Genomic DNA, 12,200 nt, shown 5'->3' with positions numbered 1-12,200 from the left:
TGGGCCCAAAACCTAGACTCAGAAATACCGACGAGGGATAGTTTTCCACCAACGTTTTTACTATTTGTATTTTACATTGTATCGTTTTGGTTGATTTCTTGTTAGTTGTTTATTGTTTATTGCAGGACCATATCTCGTTTGTATATGTTAACTTGCCAATATATAGTTTAAATAAAAATAGATACATAAAAATAAATATTACGAATTACGAACCTAATTACATCAGTGCTGTACCTACGCATAGCTTCGAATTACACACAAATTACAAGCAATTTTGAAAGATAATCCTCGGCCACTGTCCCAGTCATTTTGCACATTAGGTCTGTAGGCCTATCTAAAAATGTTATACGATTCAGCATAATCTTATGGCCATGCGCCCTCTATGGCTTTAAGAAGATTATGTCTGCGTTCGGTTTTAACTCTTATTTCTGTGAATTGTAGGTTCTCGATGTAATATATATTTTATAATAGAGGCCTAATTCGTATTAATAAACGTTTGAAATTGAACGTATTGTCCCTTCGAACACTCTGATTCCTGTAAGATTATCTACTAACTGAGCTATGAAAACAAGTTGGAATAATACGTTGGATTTCTCAAGGTAAGCCTACAATAACATGTACTCAATATATGGCTAATATAGGCCTAATAAATTTATAGCATGATGACGAAACACATTCATCAGTTATAAGCAAAAAAAGGTAATGAATATAATTAATAAAATCATTATTTAAATACATAAATATGATGATGTGATAAGCAAAACGAAGGTAATGAATATAATTAATAAAATCATTATTTAAATACATAAATATGATTATTGTTTCCATTAGTTTTCGAACCCAAATTTTGTGCTTCAGGGGGACGATACTCCACTACATGCGTTGTTACAGGGTAAGCACTCCTTTCGCATTCACCTACATGGCTTACAAGTCCTATTAGACGCTGGGGCAGATAGCAAGCTGAAGAACCAGGTAATAGTAACATTATATATATATATATATATATAAATGCAGTAATGCATCTAATGAAGTAAATATAACTTATGAACGACATGTTTTGACGTGTCCCACGTCATCATCAGGTAGTAACGCTTATGCTACTAACGGTTTAAATACTACCGGTCAGATGTAAGACGAAAAAGCAAATATTAAGGTAAGTCATGTATATAGAGGTCAAGAATACTATGGTAAATCATGTACAAGGAAGTCAAACAAGAAGTATACTTTTCACTGGTGAAATCTTTACTTGAGTAGGCCTCATTATCATGAAATTCTTACTTAGCTAAACTGATAAACACCCTGGAAATCACCCAAAGAAGAGCCGCATGATTTGCTACTAAAGCATTATGAAAGAACAACACGATAAAGCTGGAAACACTAAAACAGAGAAGAACAAATAACAAACTTAAACATGTATAAAGTAATTCATAACTGGCATACGGACCTCACATTGAGCATTTTTCCCATATATAACATTGACATGTTACCGCTATATTTTGGGCGTTAGATCAGAGATCTCTTTATTTTATTCATTTTTTTTTAAACTTCTTTTGGAATTTATGATATTTCTATTGATGACTATGTGCATTTTAATTCCTCTCAGGGCCCTCCTGCCACCAGAATTTCGTCTGATTCTTTAATGTTATCTGTCCGTCGATGCAAAACAAAATCCCATAAATAGTTTTATTTTCAACGAATAGTGCCCATCTGGAATAATATTCCTTTAGTAATTCGATCAGATTCTTATTTTCCATCTTTCAAAAACAAAGTGATTGAATTTTACAACTCTAAATTGAAATCTATTTTTTCCTGATAATATCTGCACTTGGGTTTCATTTTGTCACTGTTCTGATTGTTGTTAGGTTATGATTTTTTTCTTATTTTAATTTTAGTTGTTATTTGCATTTGGAGATATATTTTTTTAATGCAAATTATATCTATTTTTGTAGTTTCAATTTATCGCATTCCGGTGGTAATGAGGTGCTTGTTCACCTGTTCTGTTCTTGCCTGTTAAAGTTGAATAAAATAAATATTTAGACTTGCCACCCCACGAACAATAGAAAAAAAAAAAAAACTGGAACGATCTACCTACATTAATCACCACAATACCCAATAGTGAGCTAATTCAAAAAGGCATTAACTTTGTAAATTTTGTCAATTAAATAACTAATTTTATTGAAAGAAAACATACTTCAGTAAATATCTCTTTCTATAAAACGCAAGAAAAGAAACGAATATAAATGAGGAATGAAGGAAAGAAAAGGAATGGAGATGAGAAGAAAGGAAAGTGAAAGAGAAGAGAACAGAAAAAGAGATTGAAAAAGAAAAGTAAACCAAAAATAGAAAGGAAAAGAAAGTAAAAGAAAAAATGAAATGAAAGAAAAGAAAGAAAAAACAAATTTAAAATTAAAGAAAAGAAAAAATAAAAGAAGGAAAGGGAAAAAACAAAAAGAAAGAAAACGGAAGAAAGAGAAAATGAAAGGGATTGAAAGAAAGAAAATGAAATAAAAGAAGAAAGAAAACGAAAGAAAAAGTAAACTGAAATGAAGGAAACAAATGTCGAAGAAATTGAAAAAGGAAAGGAATAGAAATAAAAGAAACGTAAAAAAAAAGAAAGTGACTAAAGGAAAAAAGGAATTCAAATGAAAATAATAAAAAAGAAATGGGAAAGAAAAAGAAAAAGGAGAAAATAGAAAAGAAAAAAAAACAAGGAAAACGGAAAGGAAAAATAATGTTATAAAGGGGAATGGAAAAGGAAAGACAGACAAGAGAATAAAAATAAAAAATAAAGAAAAATGAAAACAAGATAACCATAAAATGAAGGAAAACGAGAGAAGAAAGGAGGATAATGGTAAGGATATTATTAGATGTACAAAGTGAATGAAAAATAAAGAGAAATGAAAAAGGAAAAAGGTGATAAAAATGAGAGAGAGAAGTGGTAATATGAAAAGATAAATTAGTAGAATATTGTGTTTCAAAATAAAGATTAGCTACTTGCCTATTTAAATATTAATTACTATTTACATTATTCTTTCTCATTCTATGAAACACAAGAAAAAAAACGAATATAAATTATATATAAATTTAAGTACCAAATAAGGCATGATATTTTGTATAGAAATAACTCCCGTATGGGTAGAATAGTCTCAGAAAGAAGAATTGTTTTACGTAAGTCCTAATCAACTAATCTTACTATGAAAAACATTGACTTGAACATCAAGTTCCATCGTTGATTTCAGATGTTTCAACATAATCCTCAGTTACAGTCGATGGATTAATATTTCCTACATGTGCAGAAGTTTTTTGTTGCTCTCCTATAACTGTGCCACAATTTATGCTTGATTCGACGTGTCTAGTAGTTGAAAAATTATTCACATGACTTCAAAACGGTTTTTCAATAGGTTTGCTGAAATTGTCCAAACAAATTTTGTGCTTAATAAGGTGTAAAAGAGGTTCTGCACAGTAAAACAAGATAATGATGGTGTGGCATACATTTTTAATATGTTGTACTTCAGCGACTCAATTCGATAATTTTTTAACTTTTTACAAGTCAATATTCCTGTCAAGTCTAACTAAACCTTTTTTAAAATGACATTAAAATCGTAGAACCAAATGAGCCGCTCCGTTAAGCCCTGCCCTTTTCTTTATAAAGCGATAGTCACTTGTAGAGAACACGGTTTGAATTTAACACATGCGCAGATTGGATAAAACGATGAATAGTAATTGTTGAGTTGTTATAAAAGCACATTACTGGCTTGCTAACAAATTTCCGTAGGTTTACTTCAAACACATACAAACTTACCTGAGAATGAAGAAAGGAATCGGACTAAAAAACGAAATCGAATACTTAAAGGAGTATAATATAAATATAAAAATAAATATGCCTAACAAAATTGAATCTATGAATAAATACGTAAAATATATTGTATCGGTATAGGCTTACTAAGAAAATTGAATTGTAATATTCAAAACGGTAGCCTTAAAAAACCAGACAAAATCGATATGCGCCTATACACAAAACAGAATCTACAGTAAATATGCCTTAAATTATAATACGCCTATATAAAAAATTGTTGGGAGTGGATAGCAATGTAGTGAAATATAAATCACCTAAAATATAAATTACTATACTAAAATATTACAACAATTAAACATATTCATAGTTTAATAATGAATTATTAAGACTACCGCATAAAAGGATCTATAAACAAATCAAAGAAAAAAAAAACACACTGACGCTAAATTTACTGCTGGTTGTTCAATCAATTGACCTAATATCACCGTTGATTCAACGTCACATCACAATATACTGAGAGGCGATTTCCAACAAACGTTCATTGCCCTTTTTTAAGTTGGCCCCAGGGTTTTCCCTACACCTAAAAATCAAAACAGGGGTTTCAAACTTGTATTCAATTTTCCCCAAATTTATTAATTTTTTAATTTTCTAAAAATGATGATTCTAAATAATGTTTTTTTTTTTCCTTGTACAAATAAACACTCTAATTTTTTTAAATTCTATCTTATTAGCTCTTCCAAAAAAAACCCAATATAATAACGCGGACCACGTGAGCTGTCGTTCTTGTTTAAACAAAAAAATAAAAATAAATAAATAAAATAAAATAACCTTTATAAATATAATAAATGAAATGTAGAAAATGTTTTTTCTCTTTGTTATGAAAATTGTATTTGTATAGCTTTATTTTTGTAATTATTTATCTCAATTCATTTTGTTATGCTATATGATGATCTAAGATGATTGAATAAAATATACCAGAATGAAATGAAGTAGTGGAGGTTCAAATTTCATTGAAACGGCTATATATAATTTAATTGACTAACCGTAATTTTGTTGAAATCAGGAAAAAACAGGAATCTATGTATGCAGATAATACTGAAAACTTACGGGTCTTAATAATATACAAATAAAAAGGCCATAAATTGTTTATAGAAATTGTGCACTTTTGAGTTTGTAAAAATGTTGACCTAATAAGTTTACACGCTTCCAATTTTAACAACGTACAGTACATTGTTTTCACAATAAATTTAGCCTCTGATAACCGTTGCACCAATAAAATCGATGGAGTGTTTTGCTGATATGGTACTAAATGTACAAACAATTGCCTTTTTACTCGGTTTTGGTCCGAAAATACGCACCGAACTTTGAACAGAGCACAAGTTGAACAGACAAAAATCATGACAATGAAGGCCAGTTTATATTTGCAACGATAACGATAACGATAAAAAGCTAAGAAGCAGCGGCACCGCCGTCGAAGACCTCAGACCCCGGTCGGGCAAATCCTGGCGCAACCACTAGATAAATGCTTGAGTTATACCACGGGACATGGTTCTGAAAGGATTTTTTTTTTTTTTTAGATTATTGTGTGTTTTCAGAATTATGTGTCAACGTTTCGATTGAGTTGCTTCAGTCGTCGCCAGGAAAATCTGCAAAAATACCTATTGAAATCACAGGGGCATATGCAGTATCCGGCAATATAATCGACGATTCTGAACTTAATTGGAAAGCTACAGCAGTGTGTAATGGTTTGATTAACCATGCAATAATGCAGGACAGTAATTATGGCAAAAATCAATACATAATTGATGCCAATTTAAATTTACTTGTAGTTGGTTCCACGTATGTCTCGCAATTAAATTAGATATAAAAGTAAAACAATTTCATACGTTGATATTATAGACATCATTTATTTCAAACGAATATTCCTGACATGCCTGTGTCCTTCCTCAAAGTCGTATGAATAAAATACAATCCGAAAAAAACTGTAGGGCATTAAGTGAGATACAATAAAAAAAAATAAATAAATAATAATAATAATAAAAGATAATGGCAACCATGAATAAGTGTGAAATATAATCAATTAATCAATAAACTGTTAGTAACCTTTGACAGTTTATTTGTTTTTAAAAAAAAATATATTTAGACTGTGTACTGTACACATACATATATGTATATACATATATGTATATACATATATATACATACATATATATATATATATATATATATATATATATATATACATATAATGAATAAATGTAGTTGGCAATACTAGCAACGTATAGTGCTCGATACACGTGATAATGCAGAGCGTAAATATTGAACGATCATGAAGGACCATATGAAAATAACCTATAGCATACAATACTGAAAAGTCTGTCTCTTATACACATCTAGATGTGTATAAGAGACAGATATATATGTAACCCTGTGAAATTTTACTTTTTTAAAAGCTTTAAATTTGGTATTATTTGCCACTCTGTAAGGTATAAACATTATTTTATTCCATTTATGTTTTAACTTTGGTATATGTACTGTACTGTATATATTATAGCTGAGGCCACTCAGCGTAAGTGTCCCTGCCATTCTCATTAGTGGTTATGTTTAGGAATTTGTCCTCAGTCGCTAAGGCAAATGTCGGGCAATAGGTGCTATCGGACACCCCACAGTGATAAGGAATTCACTTCTCACTGACCCAGCTTACAAGCAACATCTGTAAGGATTGAGGACCTAATATTTGCCACACCTTATTTGAGAAGTCATACTTTTAACATCTTTTATATTGCGATTTTATCAACCCGGAGAAGTCTTACTTTTACCATTTTATACTGCATTTTATCAATTGTTTATGATTTGACACCTTGGCTCTTTTATAGGTAAGAATCATAATTTCCTGTTTTGTATTTGATTTAATTAGATTTAATGGTAGTTTATCTACAATATGATTTGTAGCTCGTACTAGCTTTCAACGGAACAATTAAGTTGCAGTGTTCCGCTCTTGATTTAGGATTTGCCTAAACAATTTTATAAACTTTTAATTATACTATATTGTTAATTTGCTTATCTTATATTGTAATACCATTTGCAATTGTGCTTGGTAATTTGTATTGTTATGTACAGTAACGTTTTGCAATCACACATTGTCTCCATTTGATAATTCATAAAGTCAGTAAAGTGATTTACTTTATGAAGTTAAATAAGCCTAAATTCTGAGTGTATCAGGACAACTCTGGTGGATATGGGTCATTCACTAGAGGGCATTACATTCACGTTATAGTGGACCTGGAGGCATTGGAGTGCGATTGTAAAATTATTACTAAGATACTTTTAATGTTTTTATCTTTATCTTTATGTTTTATTCTTTAATTTATCATTTTAAAAATGAACGAATGCATTAACCATCTTGATCTTAAGTACGATCATGATATGCAGATAGACGAAGTATATGCCAGTTTTAGTGGAAAATAGGCAGGCATAATATTGGATTTATTAGTAATAATTTATCCGTTAGGTTGCATCTTAGCGAAATTGTATAAAAGTATTAGCATACTTACCTAACCTGAACCTAAGCTATTTATGTAACTATGTTGTTTAATTAATTTGGATGTGTATCCTGAGCTAATCTGTTTTGAACTAGTGTAATGGTGACTGATATAGTAATTGAAACGTTTAACTGATTTTTTGTTTTAATTTTGGTTAATTGCAAGCACTATACAATTTTGGTAGACTAACTGTATTGTACATCATGGAATGTATGTACAAGTATTGATATATTCGTATATTTTATTAGTTTAGATCTTTTAGTTTTAATTGTTTATATTTTCTCTTTTATAGATGAAAACTTAATTTCGGATATTATAATTTTGGATTTAACATGACTATTGGAAAGGACCTGTAATCTTACCAGCAATTGGAAGTGTGGAACTCTTTTCGTACATTGAACTTCTTTTTTTAAACTCTAGGGAAGCACTTGGACAAGAAAGAACAATTTCGCGATCAAGAACTTGCGCAACCTAGATTATATTCATATTGTGAAATCAAATCTCACCAATTCATTTTTTTTTATTTTCAAATAAATACTTAATATATATATTTTAACAAGGCGTCTTCCTGGATTATTATTTATTTGTAATATTGTCCTGGAATATTTGGTTTTCAAGGAAACTCGGGTTACATATATACATATATATACATATATATATATATATATATATATATATATATATATATATGTATATACATACAGACAGAATCTAGAAAACCATCAAGATCAGGAAATAATCTTAATGTACGACAATTTTCCACTGATGATACATTTTAGAATTGGAAAGAGCATAATCATTAATGGCTAATATGATTGAATTAGAGTTCATGAAACTATGTATAGATTTTCTAAGATACTCTTCAAAGGACGGTACACCATTGGATGATCTTATAGCACCTTTGTTATATCTACACCAAAGAGTAGAATACATACTAACACAGTAGCATTTAAACAAATAACTGTAGTATCTACGGAAGTTGAGTTGACCTTTTTGACCTGTGATTGAATATGATTAAAGTTAGTTGTTAGCAGCGTGACCACTCCTTAGGCAATTACCCAAGATCTTGGGTATTTTGACTTCGTCTTGGGTTCTTGGGTATTTCGTTCAAATTCTTGGGTTCCGTTAAAATTCTTGGGTTTTTTATTTTCAAAAAAAAAAAAAAAAAAAAAAAAAATTAGCTCAATATAGTTCAGCCCAGTCAATAATCCTTGTTGATTGCTATAAACATGGAGGAATTGCTAATAAACTAATTCCTCCATGGGTACACCAGCATACCCTACAACCCAACCATGGAGGAGTTAGAACTATTAGAATAGAAATAAAGTTCTAATTCCTCCTACTAACAACCACCTAATAAATATGCATTACATGAAACATTTTTCATTATCCAATCAGATCACAATATTTGTCGCACCACGGGACAGGAAGAAAAGTAATTAACATTTGATTTTTTTTAACGTAGGCCTATTAATCGCACACACATTGTGAACAGAATTCGCTAGCTACCGCCAACAATTTTTATAATTATATTAATGATTATGTTTAGGAAAATGTAAGAAAACTGTAACTTTATTAATTAGTACTGGTAACATGAGGCCTAGTATAAGGCCTACTATAGTATATAACTGAATAATCAATTTTAGACTAACATAATGTTATTGTATTTAGTCGAATTTGAAGTATAAATAATATAAAAAGGGAAACACGTCGTAATTGATTTTCTCAAATTCAATTCTAAAAATATGTAGGCTTATGTTATTTTTTTAAGGATTACCAGTTATGCAAGAGCTTTGAGATATGGCAGAACCCACAAATAAAAAAGTCAAATGGTACAAGCAGGTCTTAAATGATGACTGGCTTAAAGATCCAGAACTTAAAGACTGGGTTGTGAAAGAGGACCACAACACCGTATTGTGCAAGGTGTGCAAAAGCAAATTTGGTACGCCCAACAGGTCTACACTACTGCGACACAAGGACTCTAGTAAGCACAAAAATGAACAAAAAGCAAATAAGAACATTTGCAAATCGGCACATTCTTCAATACGCCTGCCAAAAATTCTGGAGTTGAAGAACAGACAGCAACGTTTGAAGTTTTACTAGCTGGGTTTATGACCGAGCATAGGATGCCCTTTCGGCAGGCCGATCACCTAACAGATGTTATGAAGAGAATGTTCCCTGATAGCGAAATCGCCAAAAAATTAACTATGAAAAGAACAAAGGCTTCATATGTGATGCAGGATGGGATCGCCAGTCATGAGGTAGACTCTTTGGCAGAAATTTGCAGAACACAGAAATTTTCGCTACTCATTGACGAATCAACTGATGTATCGGTGACACAGATTTTAGCAGTAGTGGTTAGGTTCTTTCACAAACGAAAGGTAACTGATGCTCTGCTGGCTGCAGTAGAAGTAGAAGACGGTTCTGCAGAAAGTTTGTACGCCGCTGTGCGAAGTCAATTCCGATGAGCAACATTGTTGGGTTTGCTAGTGACAACTGCGCAACTATGATGGGAGTGAATTCTGGTTTTCAAGCCCGCCTGAAAGAGGATGTTCCAGGTGTGTTTATTCTTGGGTGTGTATGCCACTCGTTTGCACTGTGTGCAAACCATGCAAGCAATCATTTACCATCCTGGTTAGAGGCCTTCGTTAAAGATGTGTGCTGCTATTTTTCACGAAGCAGCAAACGCCAACACCAATTCAGTTTGATCCAAGATGTTGTGAATGCGCCACACCACAAAATAACGAAGCTATCACAGACAAGATGGTTGTCGCGTGGCCAAGTCCTGAAGAGGATAATTGAACAGTGGGGAGCCCTGGAACTCTTTTTCTTACCGGAAGCAAAAAGTAATAACATCGATGGGGCTAGCAAAATCTACGATAGAATGACGTATGTAGGTACCAAGCATATGCTGCTTTTCCTAAGCTATATCATAGCGAAAGTAGACAGACTCAACGTTGAATTTCAAGCAGAGACGTTCAAACTCCACACACTATACAAGTCGGTAGCTGATGAGTACAGAATTATTTTGGCCATGTTTGTCAAAGACGACATCATACAGACAGTTCCGATCAGCGACATAGATCCATCAGATCCACGTGTACATATGCCAATTAAAGATGTCCATGTTGGAGGCAGGTGTCAAACAATGCTTGTAAAGAAGCCACTGCATCAACAAGATGTACGCTTCAGGACTGCAGAGACTTTTTAATCGAGTTGTGCAAACAGATAAAGGCAAGGTTTTCCCTCGAGAGCGATGGAGTGATAGCTCTGCTCGCAGCCCTTCATCCTAAAGAGGCATTATCTAAAAGTAGAACATTAAAATCCATCATTCCACTGGCAAATCACTTCCCGGCAATGGTGGCAGAAGCAGACCTGGATGAACTGGAAAACGAATGGAGGGATATCCTATACATGAAAGACACTCTTGGTTCCACATACAATACAAATTCTCCCACTAAATTCTGAGATGAGGTCGTCATGTAAAAGATGCAAACAATACAGCAAAGTTCAACTTGATTGGCGATTTTATGTGTAACCTTCTCGCATTGCCTCATTCATCCGCTTGTGTGGAACGCATCTTCTCGCAAGTGAACATGATCAAGACACCTCTCACGAACCGACTTCATTCGTCAACTTACAGCTAACAGGATACTGGCGAAACAAGCAATTACCTGAGAAAATGCGTCATGTCACACATGGATACCGCCAAAAATCATTGTGGAAGATGTACAGTCTGGGCGTTGCCATCGAAAATATTTGGAAAGGCAGATTAATTATGAGGAGATTTACTTTGTCTACGATGTATATGATGACCACTAACTCATACATTTAATAATCACTGATATGGTTCAACCACAAGTTTGGTTTTTAATAGTTTAACCATATTTAAAGTACAATATTAATTTTTACAAACACTACTTCAGTATGTAAATTCTAGCCCCGAAACCTAGACTTAGAAATACCGGGATGGTGTCCGGCGGGGAATAGTTTAACCAGTCTACAGATATGTGTAGTCATATTTTTATAAACATTAAACACTACTATTTTAATTCTAGCCCCGAAACCTAGACTCAGAAATACCGGGATGGTGTCCGGCGGGGGATAGTTTTTAACCATTAATGTATATATTGATTGATACAGATTACTGATGATGAATACAATTTATAAGAATTAGAATGATTGATTTTATTTTTTTGAGGTATGCCACACTATGATATGACGATGATGATGATGATGTATTATATAGCAAAAAATGTTCAATCCAGTATAAAGCAAACAAATAGTTGAAGTAAAACATAAACAAGATGGTAATCATCACAAATTATTTATCAATTAAATCAGTGAAAAAGCATAACTGTCTACACTCTACAACATAGCTCATTGATATAAAATAATTTATAACACTGGTGGACAACAGAGGGCGCAATTTTCAGATAATAATAATAATTATAATATTAAATAAACACGAACAATTAAAATAGAAGGGGTTTACATTGGATTTCAAAATAATCTATAAGTGAAAAACACGTTTATTTTTTCATGTTTCATGCATTTTTGGAATCTTGGGTAATTTTGAGCAAATTTTGTGGAATCTTTGGGTATTGCAAAAATTATGTGTGGTCACGCTGGTTGTTAGAGTACCTTACCACCGTGTGTGAGTCGTTGATTGTGCTCCTGTGTTTAATCCGTTATTTAAGGCCGGTTCCCACTGAACGCGATCAAGCGAATTTCGCGTCGAAATGTGGCGCGCGCGGCAAAATCGAAGACGCGACTGGCGTTTCCAATGTGAACATGCAAACGAATTTGTAGTCGAACACGAGAACGCCCAATATTCGAACTTCGACGCGGTGCGCGCGGTG

At 32.5% G+C, this 12,200-nt stretch overlaps 2 protein-coding genes across 2 annotated transcripts; both read left to right on the top strand.

Moving 5' to 3' along the window:
• Positions 1–9,464: 9,464 nt before the first annotated feature.
• On the top strand, positions 9,465–9,806 carry LOC117121110. The gene has a single exon (XM_033266212.1). It carries the CDS (start codon positions 9,465–9,467, stop codon positions 9,804–9,806), a length of 342 nt encoding a protein of 113 aa, XP_033122103.1.
• On the top strand, positions 9,803–10,549 carry LOC117121109 (SCAN domain-containing protein 3-like). Its single transcript, XM_033266211.1, has one exon. It carries the CDS (start codon positions 9,803–9,805, stop codon positions 10,547–10,549), a length of 747 nt encoding a protein of 248 aa, XP_033122102.1.
• The last annotated feature ends 1,651 nt before the right edge of the window (positions 10,550–12,200 follow it).

The sequence above is a fragment of the Anneissia japonica genome, unplaced genomic scaffold, assembly GCF_011630105.1.
Source record: "Anneissia japonica isolate Jap-2015-1 unplaced genomic scaffold, ASM1163010v1 scaffold287915_len73302_cov97, whole genome shotgun sequence".
Taxonomy (NCBI): Eukaryota; Metazoa; Echinodermata; class Crinoidea; order Comatulida; family Comatulidae; genus Anneissia; species Anneissia japonica.
The sequence above is the reverse complement of the archived record's forward strand: the minus strand, read 5'-3'. Positions and strand labels throughout refer to the sequence as shown.

What these genes read in the sequence shown, in the direction of transcription:
- LOC117121110 (XM_033266212.1), top strand. Translation starts at nt 9,465, where the DNA reads ATGCCCTTTCGGCAGGCCGATCACCTAACAGATGTTATGAAGAGAATG.
- LOC117121109 (XM_033266211.1), top strand. Translation starts at nt 9,803, where the DNA reads ATGAGCAACATTGTTGGGTTTGCTAGTGACAACTGCGCAACTATGATG.